The sequence below is a fragment of the Gobio gobio genome (genome assembly GCF_949357685.1).
Source record: "Gobio gobio genome assembly, chromosome: 23".
NCBI lineage: Eukaryota > Metazoa > Chordata > Actinopteri > Cypriniformes > Gobionidae > Gobio > Gobio gobio.
In genome coordinates this window covers 11119632-11136821 of record NC_137119.1, presented here as the reverse complement: position 1 = coordinate 11136821, position 17190 = coordinate 11119632, and the positions used below count along the sequence as shown (strand labels likewise).

At 39.4% G+C, this 17190-nt stretch overlaps 1 protein-coding gene across 1 annotated transcript in view; it reads left to right on the top strand.

Annotated features, from left to right (window-relative positions):
* LOC307119970 (NACHT, LRR and PYD domains-containing protein 3-like) overlaps positions 1–17190 on the top strand; it is a 333135-nt gene that overhangs the window by 20680 nt on the left and 295265 nt on the right. The window contains exons 8-9 of the mRNA XM_079806747.1: positions 8532–8705; positions 16935–17110. Coding sequence (XP_079662873.1) covers positions 8532–8705; positions 16935–17110 — 350 coding nt within the window. The remainder of the gene's footprint in view (positions 1–8531; positions 8706–16934; positions 17111–17190) is intronic.

The window sequence follows — 17190 nt, the reverse complement described above, 5'->3', positions numbered from 1 at the left end:
GGCGCTGGAGTGTGTTTGTGAAATCATGCAGAGCTCGTGGCGCTGTTTTCAGTAGCGGTGGCTCGAGCAATCGATTGCTGTTGCGGAGACTTCATTCACGAAATGTACCCTAATGTGTCCCTGTTCTTGATATGCAATCACTGATTAACATCTTTGGTTTTAATGAGAAAATAAATAAACTATACTCAGTGGATGTATGTATTTATTTACTAGCATAAAGAGTCGCTGGACTACAAAATATTGTGTTTATAGCAGACGTAAGGAACTATCATCCCATTTCTGGACACACACACACACCTATCGCAGATTTTTTATTTATTTATTGACCTGAGGGAGGGGTTCTGGCAGACCAATCACAGCGCTTGCAGTCCGCGTAGAATTGACGCTGTTACATTTTTGGAGAGGTGCGCGTCAGGGTACGGTGTATCCAACGCGTCTATGCGTATGGCACGCCGTACCTTCTGCGTGCACTCGACGCAGAAGTATAAATTGCTTTAAATTCAATAAATGCCACCTTGCAAATTGGCTGTACAATGTTTTGATAGCATTAGCATAGCACTTGCTGAATGAGGACAGCAATATTAAGTAATAAATATAACATTTATCTGTTATCGAACTAAGTTCATGCTCCACTCGTCACCATGATGCTAACCCTACAAAAAAAATATTACAGAAACTCTTCTAAACTAGCATTAAAAAAACATTTAGCACTACTAAATCTCCCACTTAACGTTCATTTTGCACACAAAAAACATAATATAACACTTCATTTTGGCATACTGTGTTGAGTGTCATGGCAAAGCATGCTGGGAAATAGAAATCCCAGCTTTACAGTGTGAGAGAGACATCCAAAATGTGCAGTGTTGGGGTTCAGGACAGTTTCTCAGTTCTAATGCTGCGTTCAGTTCACAAGAAATCAAATTTTCCTTGAACACTCCAGATCTTCTCAGATCGGAGTGTATATAGAAAGTGATCAAAGAACGCTCCCTTTACAATCACTGGAGCTGTCAATCAAACTGTGAGTTTATCAGTGAGTTCTGGACTCTCGCCAAAACTCCCGTAATAATCAACGAATCTTGTATCTACATTGTGTTTGCAATGTTAGTTATGATGAGCATACGTGAAAGTGCAGAAATGACAAAATAACTGCATTTATGCGCTCAACGTGTCTGTGATCGGTTACAATGCTCATCACTGCAACCTTTCATGCCACGGCACAATCTAAATATAATGCTGTCATAGCAAAAATTTGAGAGAGTTAAACATTTCATGTTCAGCTAATTAATATGGAAAGATGTCAGCCAATCACAGCCGTGGGTGTTTTCACTGAAGTCTCACAGCAGACACGCCCCTTCAAACAGACCATTCAGAGCATAGGGCTAAAATCAGGGTAGGAAAAATGTCTTTTATTTCTAAATTAAGAGAATTTTTGATGTAAAAATGATACTAACATTATAAGTGTATCCCAGGAAACATTAGAAAATAATAAAGTAATGCAGTTTATGACCCCTTTAAACCAGATGCTAATTTGCGCTGCTCTTGGTAGATTGCGTTGGTCATTATGGAAATGATCCAGCTGTGTCTGTTCTTTAATTTGTGTATCGTCAGTAGATCACGCGCAGAACTTGATAAATGATAGTATATCATATTCAAAATTATAACATAAAAAAAGTTATAAAAAGAGAGTTTATTTAAAATGGGGCAAATAATTACATAATAAACAAGTCTTAAATTAAAGGCACATTATGTAAGATTTTTAGATTAAAATATCCAAAAACCACTAGAACAATGTTATATATTTTGTTGACCTGAGTACTTGAGTGAATGTTTATTTATAGAGCACATTTAAACACAACCAAGGGTGACCAAAGTTAAGGTGACCAGATTTCTGAAATGAAAACGATACTCGGTTACTTAACGTAACCTCGGTTCTCTCTAGAAGAGGGAACGAGTATTGCGTAAGTTTCCTTATGCATCGGAAAGTATTCTTTCTTCGAGATTTCTGAAAAACCCAAAATTATCCTTAATTTTGTAACATTGTCAAAGCAGTGCGGCAGCCTGGCAGACCATAGCAGGCTATTCCAGGTGTGCTATTGGCTGCTCTGCTGGCAACTGCAGCAGCCTATCGGTGAGCCCGCGTGACGTGGCGACCAATGAGAGCGCTTCGCGCCCACCTGGCTTCATTTGCGTGGGGCGTGGCCACGTGTATATAAGCGGGGCTCACGGGCTGCGTATTCGGTTTTCGTAGTTCTGAAGCGTAAAAGCCCGCGGGGCACACGGCAAGGAACGCAATACTCGTTCCCTCTTCTAGAGAGAACCGAGGTTACGTTAAGTAACCGAGTATCGTTCTCTTACGAGAGGTTCTCTCGTATTGCGTAAGTTTCCTTACGCATCGGGAACACATTGTCAACGCCGTGCGCGCCTCGCGTACAGCATATGTATCCCAGGGAACCGGGGACCATAACACTGCTCGGGCAGGGTGGCCGGTAAGGAAAACGGGCCACCACATATACCGACACTTCATTCGAACTGACGGGTGGTTACAACGGGTGGTTACAACACCCTGTCCCATGAATGAGGGAACGGCACCTGCCGGTCTCCTTCAAATTCGCCACACCTTGTCTCATGAATGAGGGAACGGCAACGCCGGTCGCCTTCAAATTCACAATATCTTGTTATATGAGTGAGGTAACGGCACCGCCGGTATCCTTCAAACTCATAACAGCTTGTCTCGTAAATGAGGGAACGGCACCGCCGGTCTCCTTCAAATTCACATAAGCCTAGTACCGAACTTACTACCAGTATGTGAGCTATGTCTGCGCAGAATCACTGGGCAGAACCAACAGCCCTATTAAACTGATAACACTTTCGCCTGTAAGGCAGGAACTTCCAGATTGTAAAATCTCACGAACGTAGACGGGGAGGCCCAGCCTGCCGCCATACAGATATCGTGGATGGAAATCCCTCTGGCCCAAGCCCACGAAGAGGCCATGCCTCTAGTGGAGTGTGCTCTGACACCTAGCGGGCACTGCAGGTGTTTGGAAGCGTATGCTGTTGCAATCGCGTCCACTATCCACCTGGACAGGGTCTGTTTCGAGGAGGCGAGACCTTTAGTGCGCCCACCAAACGAAACAAATAGCTGCTCAGAACGCCTGAAGGCGGCGGAGCGTGTGACATAAACCCTCAATGCCCTGACAGGGCAGAGGACATTGCCACCGTCCCCCTCATCGGATGCTGGCAGAGCCGAGAGGGAGACAATCTGCGCCCTGAAGGGAGTGCCTATCGCTTTGGGGACATAACCATGCCTCGGCCTAAGAATGACCTTGGAGTCATTCGGGCCGAACTCCATACACGTCGGGCTCACTGAGAGCGCGTGTAGATCCCCCACGCGTTTTACTGAAGCCAGAGCTATCAGGAACGCGGTTTTTAGCGAAAGGAACCTTGGTTCCACAGTCTCGAGCGGTTCAAAGGGATGAGCCTTCAGGGCCTCTAGGACCAAGGCCAGATCCCATATAGGAACCGATGGGGGCCGCGGGGGATTCATCCGTCTGGCTCCTCTGAGGAAACGGATGATGAGCTTGTTCCTTCCTAGCGTGCTACCTAGCGTCGTCTGAGCGAACGCTGCTATAGCCGCCACATACACCTTGAGCGTGGAAGGGGACCTGCCCAGTTCCAAAAGCTCCTGGAGGAAGGAGAGCACCCGCTGGACCCCACATTGCTGTGGGTCCAATCCCTTGGAAACACACCACTCAGTGAACACCGACCACTTACAACTATATAACCGCCTCGTCGAGGGGGCTCTAGAGTGTGAAATCGTGTTCATAACCCCTTCGGGCAGGTCAACGTGTATCCGTTGGTCACCCATACATGCAGAGAGCTCCTCGTGAAGCTCTGGCAGAAAAGGTGCAGTCCTGGAGGTGGGCGCACGGCGGCGACTGTTTAGGAAGCATCCGTCAAGTCGATTCGGCGCTGCCACCTTGGGCGGGGCCCATTCGAGGCCTAGCTGCTCGACAGCCCGGGTGAGAAGGCGCAACAGTTCCGCGTCCTCACCCGCTCGAGAGCGTCCGGAGGCCCGGACTGAAGAGGTCTCGGAAGACCAGTCCTCGCTGTCAGAAGCCATGATGGAGCAGCTGTCGGCGCGTTCCGCGGCCGCATCCGCCTCATCCCCGGAGGCGGCAACAGAAATGGCGGCCTGGGGTGGGGGCGGGGAAGGCGAGAGTGAAGCCGGCGGGAAGGGTTCCGGCGAGCTTCTCTCTGCGAACTCCGGAGTCCGCTGCGAGCGGCGCTTCTTTCTGCGCGGCTTAGCAGGGACTGGAGGGATGTCGTCATCGAACTGATCGAGTCGAGCCCGCAGGGTCGACATCGTCAATTCCTCGCACTCCGGGCATCCGCCGGCGAGTAGTGCGGCGGCGGCATGATCACGGCCCAGGCAGAGAGCGCAGATCACATGGCGGTCCCCGGAACTGAGCTGCGCGTGACACGAGCCGTAGGTGGAACGAGACATTTTGTAACAAACGCTCGGCTCTTTTTGAGAAAAGTGTGACGCAGCGGCGACAACACTTGAGCGTAAAAGGATATGGGCTGCCGGATAGCAGAGCAGGCACGAATGGCACGCTGTCCTCTGCTTGCTCGTCTGCACGATCACGGCGGCGGGTTCCAGATTCAGCGATGCGAAGGGCTTCGCTGAAGAAAAGAAAACCGAATACGCAGCCCGTGAGCCCCGCTTATATACACGTGGCCATGCCCCACCTGTAGGCAAATGAAGCCAGGTGGGCGCGAAGCGCCCTCATTGGTCGCCACGTCACGCGGGCTCACCGATAGGCTGCTGCAGTTGCCAGCAGAGCAGCCAATAGCACGCTGGAAAAGCCTGCTATGGTCTGCCAGGCTGCCGCACTGCGTTGACAATGTTACAAAATTAAGGATAATTTTGGGTTTTTCAGAAATCTCGAAGAAAGAATACTTTCCGATGCTTAAGGAAACTTACGCAATACGAGAGAACCTCTCGTAAGAGAACCGGGGACATTTCCTATTTGAGTGGTCAAAATATCACAAACATTTTTTATTTGTTATTATCTATTAATTAAAAAATGGGGACAATATATTTCTGAATGTGTTTTGTTGTCATTGTTCACTGTAAAAAATTTTTTACCTGGTTGCCTTAAAATTGAGTTAATTGAAATTAAAAAATGTAGTTAATACAATGAACATTTGAGAATCGACATCACCCTTTATTCAAATATTATTAAAAGATTTTTTAACCATTTTGCATAATTGTGTTTTATTTGTAATAATGCAGTGAAACATGCCAAATTGTGCTATTTTCATGATTTATCACAAAAATATTTTTTAATTTATGTGGTTCAGATACAATAATATTGAGTTTCTATTTATTAAACCAATTTCCTTCATTGTATTATCTGAAATTTTTAATTTCAATGAACTCGAAATTTTAAGGCAACCAGGTTACTTACTTTTTTAAGTTAAACCAACAATATTTTTTACAGTGTTGTTGTGGGCTCCCTATATTATTATTAACATTAATAATTATTATGATTTTGTTTGATTATTACGATTTTTTTTTTTATACAATTCACCGCACCCGCAAAAACAAAACAAAAAACAAACAAACAATGAAAACAGTTTCCAAGGCGTTCACAAAATCACAAGCCGTTCTCATAATGTGGCTTTTCCTTGTTCACAAACATGGACAAAGAAAGTACATACATATCTTGTAGACACAGCATATGACTTCAATCCACCTTGCTCTTCCCAATTACCAACACGCACACTTCTTCTTGATACACCTGTGCTACACTGTAAAAAAATTTCAGGTCTCCAATTGAACATTTTCTAGTGACCGATCACATCTACATTTTTCAGTTGGCCAAATTGAATTTCTGTGAATTGATGCAATTTAATTCACAGAAATTAAATTTGGCCAACTAAAAAATGTAGATGTGATCAGTCACTAGAACATTTTTCAATTGGAGACCTGATTTTTTTTTTTTTTTACAGTGTACAATTATACTGTGTCACAGCGCCACTCAGTGGCCAAGAACAACTTTACAACAAATGGCTCCAACAGATGCTTTAATATGTAGGCTAATTTATTAGACAGGTGAAGAACTGTTTGGATATAGGGTGAATTCAGGGTGATTGGGACACTTTTTCCAAGTCATCTCAATGGCAAAAAGTGTCCCAATCACCCTGAAATCCCCCTACATTTATCAAATAAAAACTAATCATTGTTATACAGCGTAACACGGTTAGTCATATTGTTTGAATTTCTTGTTTTCTTGATTCAAGTAATGTTTTTTACCATGACTCAGAGACAACACTATTTTGTCAAGTGGCTAACATATCATAATCAGACATCATACAATATATTTTAAAATTAATTGCATGTCATTTAACAACAGTCCTTTAGTCATCCTGTTTTTATTAATATGATTCCAGTTCCAGATTTCAGTTCAGACACAAAAACTCTTAGAGCGTTGCCAAATCTGTTTTGCCCGTATTTTTACAGTATCAACTGAGGGTACTCTTTAATTTAATTTTAATTTGAGAGTGATTATATTTAAATTTGACTTTGTTTTTTACCCATGTTTTAATTTTTTCAACAAAACATATGGTAACACTATATTTTGCAGTGTCCTTGTTACACAGTTACATGTTACATGTATAGTATTTTTTTATTAATTATGCATAATTACATGCAACTAACCCTAAACCACCCTAATCTTAACCCTAACCCTATAGTACAGTGGTTCCCAACCACGTTCCTGGAGGACCCCCAACAGTGCACATTTTGCATGTCTCCTCAATCAAACACACCTGATTCAGGTCATCAGCTCATTAGTAGCTACTCCAAGACCTGATGTGGGTGTGTCAGACAAAGGACACATCCAAAATGTGCACTGTTGGGGGTCCTCCAGGAACGTGGTTGGGAACCACTGCTATAGTAAGTATATAGTTAATTATTATCACTCAGTACTTAAATATATATATTACACTGCAACACGGACAGCTTAAAATAAAGTATAACCAACATTATTTGTGATCATACATTAATTGGCGGACCCCCTGCGCTGCAGACCCTTGTGCTAAAAAAGTGAAAAACAGGTCTATTTAGCTCTAAGGAAATTATTAATTACGTCATAGGAAATTTTTAAAGAGTCACTTATTTTACGGCCAAACAAATGACACGTCCAGCATTCATATGAACAGTTGGTAACTATCAACTCTGCAGCGGATATAAATATCCCAAAAATAGTGAAAACACTATTTAACAGCCAGGTAACATAGATCAGCAGTTTAAGACATTAAATTCATAAGCACATAACACAAGAACACATCTTTAAATACAATCAAAACTTTATTGATTATTCTAACACATAAAACTAATATCTAACACACACACATTCACACGAGTTGCAGAAAGAAAGAAAGTGAGAGAGTTTTAAGAGAGTGAAATTATGAAATCCTAAGTTTCTTGCAATATATGCATTTATAACAGATGACCTGAACAAACCATCAATCATTAATTTAACCCTTCTATCTTTTCTTAGGCGGGGTTATTAAATTAGATCTTAATGCACCAGTTCAGGTAGAATCAGGAGGTATTACTTGCGGGTGTAGCTCGTAGAGAGGCGATTTCCCAGGTTCTTTGATTCGCTGACAGTCTTGTGTCTTTGATTGACGTCTTGGGAAGCCAATCGCGTGGCGTGTTGGCGGATGGATGGAAGTGGAGGCTTTCTCGTGGCTGAAGCTTGAAGTTTTGAGGTGATTGAAGGCTGTAAAGTCAACTTAGAACACGAGTCTCAACGAAAAGAAACTTAAGTAAAAGAAAGAAAAGTGAGTGAGACGAGAGTATAGATGGCTTGAATTAACTTTTAACCCATTTTCTCAGATCTTTGTCGGCCTCGATTGTCTGATCATCTAATCAGCTCATCGTCATCTCGTCTAATTCTTTGTTCGTCTTCTGAGATTTTAAACTCAAATGTCTGCCCATCCTCCTTGATGAGTTCTGACCTATTAGGTATCATCTTTGGTTCAGAGGTGACTTTCCTCCTTCTCTCACCATAAATTTCACGTTAGCTGTGGTCTCTTAACTTCCCGCTCTAAGCAAAGAGTACAGTTTAGACATGATTTATATTCTATTTCCAACATGAACATTTCATTCTCTTGACTTTAAACAGACTCGATCTCAACACATTCTGAACTGAGAAATGAAGAACATGCTGGATTTATTCTTGAAGTTCATTACGTTCATCTTTCTACAGGGACTGTTTTTAAAATATTGTTTACATAATTAAAACAAATCATTACTCCATACCTACTGTATTAGTACAGATCTAAAAAAAAAAGACTTTATGATCATGTTTTGAGATCTGCAACATTTTAAGATCTCAGTCCAATGATCAATCAAACATTGATTTGTGCTTTAAGTTTGTATTTTCTCTTTAATAACCGATTCACTGCTAAACTGATCTGAACTGAGAGAGTGAAGGGTGTGTCATTGTTCTCTACAGGTTGTGGGATTGTGGAGTCACAGATGAAGGTTGTGCTGCTCTGGCTTCAGCTCTGAGATCAAACCCCTCACACCTGAGAGAACTGGATCTGACTGGGAATAAACTAGGAAATTCTGGTTTGACGCTGCTCTGTGCTGGACTGGAGGATCCTCTCTGTAAACTGGAGACACTGGTGTAAGATCATCTCTCTGATAATCACATATACATTTGTCCTGGGTAAACATTCTTTATTAGTAATGTAATAATTTAACTCATTGATTACCAACTCTGCTTGTTTAACTCTACCTTTTTTCAGGTCTGTAGAAGGAGTCCAAACAAACCATCACAATACATCCACACAACACAAATTGAAGAGAAAATTTAATACATTTTATTAACAGCTCATTTTCTCTAAAAATATAGTTTGACCAGGAAAGCAAAAAACGTTAATTATATGTGTGATTCGTAGACACTCAATAAACAATAAATTATGAGTTATTCTTCCAAGTCCAAATAAGCATTTAATAAATATTCAGTTAAATCAGTGAACATTACAGGTGAGCCAATGCTTGATTAAACATGATAATCCTAAAATATAAATGTTCTCCCCAGCATATATACATTTTCTACATCACAGACAAGACAAAAACATTACAAAAAACACAAATGATAAATGTTATATTAAAATAACTGTTTTTGAACTGGGCTCCATCAGAACCGTTGAAAAATAGAGTTGCGACATTCCCATAGACTTCCATAGGAATTGAGGAAAGTGGAAGTACCGCCAATGTTTTTTATTGCAGTAAATACCATTACAATAAAGGAAATCAAAACCATAATAAATTTCCTAAAGAACAAAAAAAAGAAAGAAAAAAAAGGAAAAAGGATATGATAAATAATAAAATCAGGGGGAAAAGCAGGGTCTCTATTAAATTTACATTTAGTAATCTTCTTGCACTTTCAAATTCTTAATGATTTACAGTAAATCCAAAAATCTTTTTGAAAAACAGAAAACAATGCACTAAAAAAAAGTCTGTTGGATTTATGTAACGATACTCCACTGGAGGCAAGTTGAGAACCCAAGTGCAGTTTATTCCAACATAAATCAAAACATAAAACAAGGACTTGGCGAAACAAACTATAAAGAGACTTAGCTATAACAACTCACCATCAGCGGTTACACATACAATAACAGACGAAGACATATAGCAAACATAAGGGCTAAATACACACAGACTAATGACAAGCAGGGCCGGCTCTGTAAATCTGGGGGCCCTAAGCAGGATAATTTTGGGGCCCTGCCTTGCAGTGAATAATGGAGTATTGCACCGCAAACCAGCAACTATATACAATCTAACACTTACACATTTCATCTGTATATCTTTTAACATGATTGCCTACAATTATTTTACTGCTTATTAAAGTACACTCACTGAAACAGTAAAAGTAAAGATTATAGATTTGCAAATGTAAGGTCAATTTGTTGTAAACAAATAAATATTAATAATTTAGCATTAACAATATATAGCTAACTTACAACATTAGCCATAGTGGTATGCGGCTCGTTATGCTCTACTGAAGCAGCAGTAGAGTCACCTCCTCCAGCTGTTGAGATTATAATATAATTAATAATAAATACAGTATGCAGAGTAGATAAAACACATTAATTTTAAATTAATATTAAAGTACAATTAGCCAACATAGTGAATTATGATTATAAAACTAAATTTTTTATTGGCAAGAGGAAAATTAGCTATGTTGAAGTTGCACACAAAACTATTCAAAAGAAAGGCAGTAGGAAATATTTACTTGTGTCAGCCTCCTGAAATGTTTCTCCACGAGCACCAAAATATTTAAGAATGGCTCCTCCTGAGAAAGTGACATTTAGTTTTTTACAATTATGTTAAGGGTAAATTAAAAGAAATCCAATGTTAAATTATATTATTTAATTATTGGTTGATTAACTCTTACATACTGTTCATATTTTAAACCTTCACAGCATGGAGTGAGATATTTTTTACCTTTTATGATTACATACAGTAATACATTCACTGTAAAAAAAAAAATCAGGTGCCCAATTGAAAATTTTCTAGTGAGCGATCACATCTAAAATTTTCAGTTGGCCAAATTTAAGTTCTTGCATTTTAATTGAATTAAAATGCATCAATTCACATTAATTCAATTTGGCCAACTGAAAAATTTAGATGTGATCGCTCACTAGAAAATTTTCAATTGGGGACCTGATTTTTTTTACAGTGTTCTTTACTAAAATTTACCACAAATCCATTTTGCTTTTAGGTGTCTTGTATCGATCATCATTTAATAATGTTTCAGAGAGGACACTGTGTTTTCTTTAGGTTTAAATGGTCTGGGCGATTTAGCTTAACAATAGCCTATATAAAATATTTCATAATAGTATATAGATTAATATTTATTAATAGGTAATCTTTAATTGCCTATTCAATTAAGACCATAAGAAAAAGCTTGTATTTAACCGCTTTATTTTAAACTTCATTTTGATTTTGACTGTCAAATGATTGCTCTTTCTCTTCCTATTACTTTTTTCTCTCGAATGTTCTTAAACTATTTTTTTATTGTAATAAGCGTCTATTGAGACAAAGATTTTTCGTTTTTTTCTTTCCCAGAACTAGTGTAGGTCATGTAACGTTAACTGTTAAAAAGAAAATACATTCAAAGGAGGTGGGTCTGTCTCAAGCAATGTTGATTCAGCATAATCGACGGACAGCTAACGTTATGCTGTTCACACCAAACGCAAATAGAGTGTCTGGCGCGAGTGATTTGATTTCAATGTTAAGTCAATGGAAAGGCGCGTTGACGCGCGTCTAGAGGTCCCGCGGCGCGGAAGGCGCTTTTCGCGCGGTGCGAATGACGCGAATTGAGCGTCTTGCGTGATAAACTGCGGCGACGCTGGCGAGTGCAATCTGTAGTTAGGGGGCCCCCTAGTGGCGGCGGGGCCCTAAGCAGCCGCTTAGTTCGCTTATAGGGAGAGCCGGCTCTGATGACAAGACAAGTGACACCTGTGAACAGTGATTAAACAATGAACCAATGACATGACACAACACAAGATCACATGATGGCATGGGAGTCACATGACAAGACCAGGAAACAAGACAGTGAACATGACACACTCAAACATAACCATGAACATGATAAACTAATGCTGCCTTCACGTGCTATCGGAATTATCGTAAATACGAGTTTCCTAGGTAAAAATTGCACATGAACGCCCTCTGATGTCGTGTTTACCACTGGGAAGTTCGGAAATAATTTTGATACCCCAATTCCCGAGATGGGCGTGTCATAAGCCTTAAACATGGTGGCGGGGAGAACTAGACTGCTGTGGCAGGTGTAGTTTAATCCCCCCCCCCTGGCAGGTGTAGTTTAATCCCCCCCCCCCCCCCCCCCCCCCCCATTATGACATTAATGTAGTAGCCTATTTACATGTAATAATCATATGAAGCGTGTTTGGTACACAGCGAAAATAGCCTGCATTTGACTGAAATTAGGCTACAGAATCGTCAGAAGCGGACTATCTGGAATGTTTATGGTTGTCAGTGCATGGGACAAGTATTTGATGTTGGTTTTAATAAGATTTCCCCAATAAATAGGCAAGAATAAACTGGTGTCCACCATGATTCCTGTTCACTCCGTCAACAAAGCACTTGAATGCAACAAGCTCGTAATCACGACTTCTAAAGTGGGAATTAGGAAATTTCCGATAGCACGTGAAGGCAGCATTAAACACATGAACAATGAACATGAACCGTCAGCAAAACACCCTGTGACAATTTACATGATTTAATCGTGTATCAGTTCCACATGAATTAAGTTAAACAAATGTATTCACATAATTTCAACATCATGAAATCAAGTAATTTTCAAGTAACCCAATCATTTTCAAAGTGATTTTTATATGGTTCCCTAACTGGATTATTTCATTCAGTTTCTTATATTTTTGTTTGTATTAGCTAGCTAGCAAACTATTAACCAGCAATAGCATATATTAGCATGCTAAATACTAAGCATGGAATCTATAGTAATATAAGTAATAAACATATTAGTTTTTTTTAAATGGTCATTAATATTAAATTGATATTATTGAACTACAATATAGTAGGGGAGAGTGGGGCACAACCTAACGCTTTTTGACTTTCTTAGTTTGTGTAAATCCACTTGGGGTTCAGAGTATTTATTTTTTCCCACATTAATTGCACACATGTCTAGTACAATTATGTGGTTTTGTTTCATTAATACAGTGTATACTTTTTTTCTTGATTTACCCTGAAAGAATGGAAGTGAAATGTGACAACATGCCCCATAGGTGGGGTACATTGTAACGTGGTGGGGCACAATGTAACATGCTTAAAATGTTACCTGATATAATCAAAAAAATATCCAAGACAAACTAAAATATTTTTTTCAACAAAATACAGTTATTAACTTTTTAAAATAAAATAATGCCATTTTTTTAATCATTAAAAATATACAAATTTTTGAGTTTGACAACAAACGCATTGCTAAATACAGCTATACAGCATAGTTCAAAACTTAATAATAATTAATAATTTCTGAACATTGACTCTCAGTCATTATTCACTCTTTTCTCATGGTTTCTCAAAAGAATTCATAAAAGTATAGAATATAATGGCATATTTCTAATAGGGGCTCATTGTAACGCAGTGTTACAACACACCCCATCTGCGCAACTGGGATTTAAATCACGGCTCGTGTCTTCTGCTGTTAGATCAGCATTAAAGAACAATAGCAACTGTTAAATAACAGATATAAGATTAAAATAATAATCGGATTTGTCTTATTTTAAATAAACACAAAAAACAGAGATGAAAACTAAACTTAAAGGGTTCCCCCAAAAATTAAAATTCTGTCATTAATTACTCACCCTCATGTCGTTCGACACCCGTCAGACCTCCGTTCATATTCGGAACATAAATGAAGATATTTTAGTTGAAAGCTGATGCTGAGAAAGGCTTCAGATAGGCCTCCATTGGCATTCAGTACATTCACACTTCCAAGATCCATGAAAGGCACTTAAAACGTCGTTACAAAGTCCATCTCACCACAGTGGCTCTACAATAATTTTACGATGTGACGACAATAGTTTTTGTGCGCAAAAAAAAATCAAAATAACACCTTTATCCAACTTGTTCTCGACTTCCGTGTATGCCTCCACGACGCATGCATGAGAATATGACGCAGATCCGGCGTTCGGACATATGACCCAGAAGCGATTTGTTTACAAGCAGAGGAAGACGCGCGTGTCTAAGCTGTTGGATTCTACATTGAACATGCTTTAGGTCTCGGCGTAGTTCTCAAAATGGGACTAAAGTGTGCATTTCATGGATTCCCGAACCCCGGCGCTACGTCATATTCTCGCGCATGCGTCGTGGAGGCACACACGGAAGTAATTAAGGGTAATTAATGACAGAATTTTAATTTTTGGGTGAACTAACCCTTTAAGTAAGAATTTTTTCTTTTGCTATGGTTAAATACATGTTTAGTAATATCTTCCAGAGATTTTTTAATTTGGCGCTATTTTTTCTCTAAATAATGTTGATATGGCAACTAGTAAATACACTAAGTTTTGTGATTCTGGCATGTGTGGAAAGGGTTAAAACATGCGCGTTACAACTAACCCCGCGTTAGGTTGTGCCCCGCGCTCCCCTACATTTAATTCATATAAAGTTACACTTAAAGGGATAGTTCACCCAAAAATGAAAATTACCCCATGATTTATTCACCCTCAAGCCATCCTAGGTGTATATAACATTCTTCTTTCAGACGAATACACTCTGAGTATTATTAAAAAAATATCCTGGTTAATCCAAGCATTATAATGGCAGTGAATGCAACTGCATAGCAGAGGGGCGCAAAACCACTTTTGGTCAGTCAAGTTTCTCAGTGATAGGGACCCATTTTTGGAATGATTTGCCAACGGAAATAAAAACAGAAACAGACCTGAAAACATTTAATAGAAAGGTGAAACACTGGCTGAAAGAAAATCAAATATGTGGACTTTGAATTATCTTGGTTGTAATGTATCGTCTGTGTTGGATGTGATGTGTTGTCTTGTGTAATGTGGTTGTGTAAATATATTGGGTATATGTTTTTAGAAAGGCCTGACCAGAGCCATAGAGAGAGAGAGTTGCGACAACTCCATAGACTCCAATGGAACGTTTTTTTTTACAGCAATGGCGGCTCGTGGAGACTCTCAATAGTTCCCGGAAGTAGCAGCCGCGCCATAGAGTTACAGCAAATAGAGTTACAGTTACTGGGGTTGCAAATTAGCCTATTGGCCAGAAACCTTTTATGCAACACATCTACACATTTTTTGTTATGGCTTTGTCTATGATAATTATGTATGTAATTATGTGCGCTGCATTGTCCCTGACAAATAAATAAAAAAATAAATGGGAGCCCAAAATTTGAATCTCAAGTGCATCCATCCATAATAAAAGTACTCCATGCGGCTCTGGGAGTTAATAAAGACCTTATGAAGCGAAGCGATGCATTTGTGTTAGAAAAAATGTCCACATTTAAAACTTTATAAAGTAAAATATCTAGCTTCCACCAGACCACCTTCCAAATGCCATTCACTGCCATTATAATGCTTGGATTAGCCAGAATATTTTTTATATAACTCCAATTGTATTCGTCTGAAAGAAGAATGTCATACACACCTAGGATGGCTTGAGGATGAGTAAATCATGGGCTAATTTTCATTTTAAAAGAACCAAACCCAGTTCACTTAAAGTGAACCAGAAGGGAACCAGCCAAAAGTGACCTCAGTCCTTATGGTGTTCACAATATAGTGGACTCAAAAGAGAACCCGTAGCCAGACTAATTTCCCTATTCTAAAAATGTAGCCTTACAAGATGATACAATATAACAGAAAAAAGAAAGACCCTGTAGGCCATAGTGGGCGAAGATAAAAATCTTTATTAAAAGAAAATATTTTTTAAAAGAACAAAAATGCACAGTACAAATACACAACATAATATTCAAATGAAATAAACAGTGCTTTATTTTTCAGTATGTGTATTTAACATCAGCATTCAAGTAAGAAACTGAGGCTACGTCTACATTAATCCGGATACATTTGAAAATGGCGCTTTCATTTTACAATATGCGTCACATGACTAAATGTGCGTCATTGTTTTCAAAATATCACAGTTTTCATAGTCCACACTACAACACGAAGACGGCGTTTTCAAATGTATCCGCTTTGGAGAGCTTTTCAAAAAGCTACATTTTAAAATGCCGTATCAGTGTGGACGGAAGGCCAAAACGAAGAGAAAAATATACGTTTTCAAATGAAAACGCATTATTGTGGACATGGCCTGAATAAACGAATGTAAAAATGAAACACTATATAGACTTCACTGTATAAATTATACATTGATTCTTATTAAAACTACTGAAATTCAGGATAGTAGGATATTTCTTCAAAAGCAGATCTTGGAGACATTTTAATCATTCACGATCTAAAATTGTGATGTCGCACACCTCTAGCCTCTTTCCTTCAGTTTATGAGAAAACAAAAGAAACACTTTTATGTTCTTGTGTGTTGAAGATAGTTGCAGTTAAATGCAATCCTCTTTCCAAATATCAAGAAATGCAGAGGTCTCCTTCTGAGACCACACCACCCGCCCACCTGACATGGTGAGAAGTTTTGTGTTGTTTTCAGCAGTGATGGAACATGGCGGCAGGTATGGCAAGCCTCCAGGTACACATGTTGAAACGAAACGTAAAGTGGACCGGGACCTCATCGCTTTCACATATCACAAAGAAATCAAACCATTGAGCACTGAGGACGGTTCACTTTTGGGTCCTTTAAGGGGGGTCGGAGATCACTTGGCTTGTTCACATATACACACTGAACCACTCCGAGTGTGTTTGGAGGGCTCAAACGAACTAGGTGTGAAACACCCTAAGGTGTTGTTGTCTCTTTGTCACTCTCCGGAATAAATACTACTGTAAATATCGTCAGTGTAGTAATCAATGCACATTATGAGTTAATATTTACCAAACATTTCTGCAAATATAGTGAAACTGCTGTCTATCCTGCTTAAACACATTCAAAGTGATTGACAGCTCAGAGTTGTTTGAAACTATTGAGAGCTCCATGAACCACGTGACGGTGAGATCAAAGCATGTCGCAACTCTGTTTTTCAGCGGCTCTGGGCTCCATATAGTCCTAGTTACAGCACTGTGTGTTAATTTCACCTCAAGTTCATGAAAAAACAGCATCCTTTATAATACAGTGTAGTGCGAAAGTATGTGGCGATGCTTGTCAGTACATTCAAATCACATCACACATTATTGAAACCTTTAATAAACTGGCAATTTTACACACTGTTTACACAGCGTCATTGTTCTCTACAGGTTGAGATGTTGTGGAGTAACAGATGAAGGTTGTGCTGCTCTGGCTTCAGCTCTGAGATCAAACCCCTCACACCTGAGAGAACTGAATCTGGTTGGGAATGAACTAAGACAGTCAGACGTGAATCTTTTCTGGAATCTAAAGAGTGATCCACATTATAAATTCGAGAAACTATATTGTAAGTAGATTGTTTTATTCATATATACAGTATACAACTATAATAGAATAAAATGTAATTTAGTCTAGTGTAACAGGTCA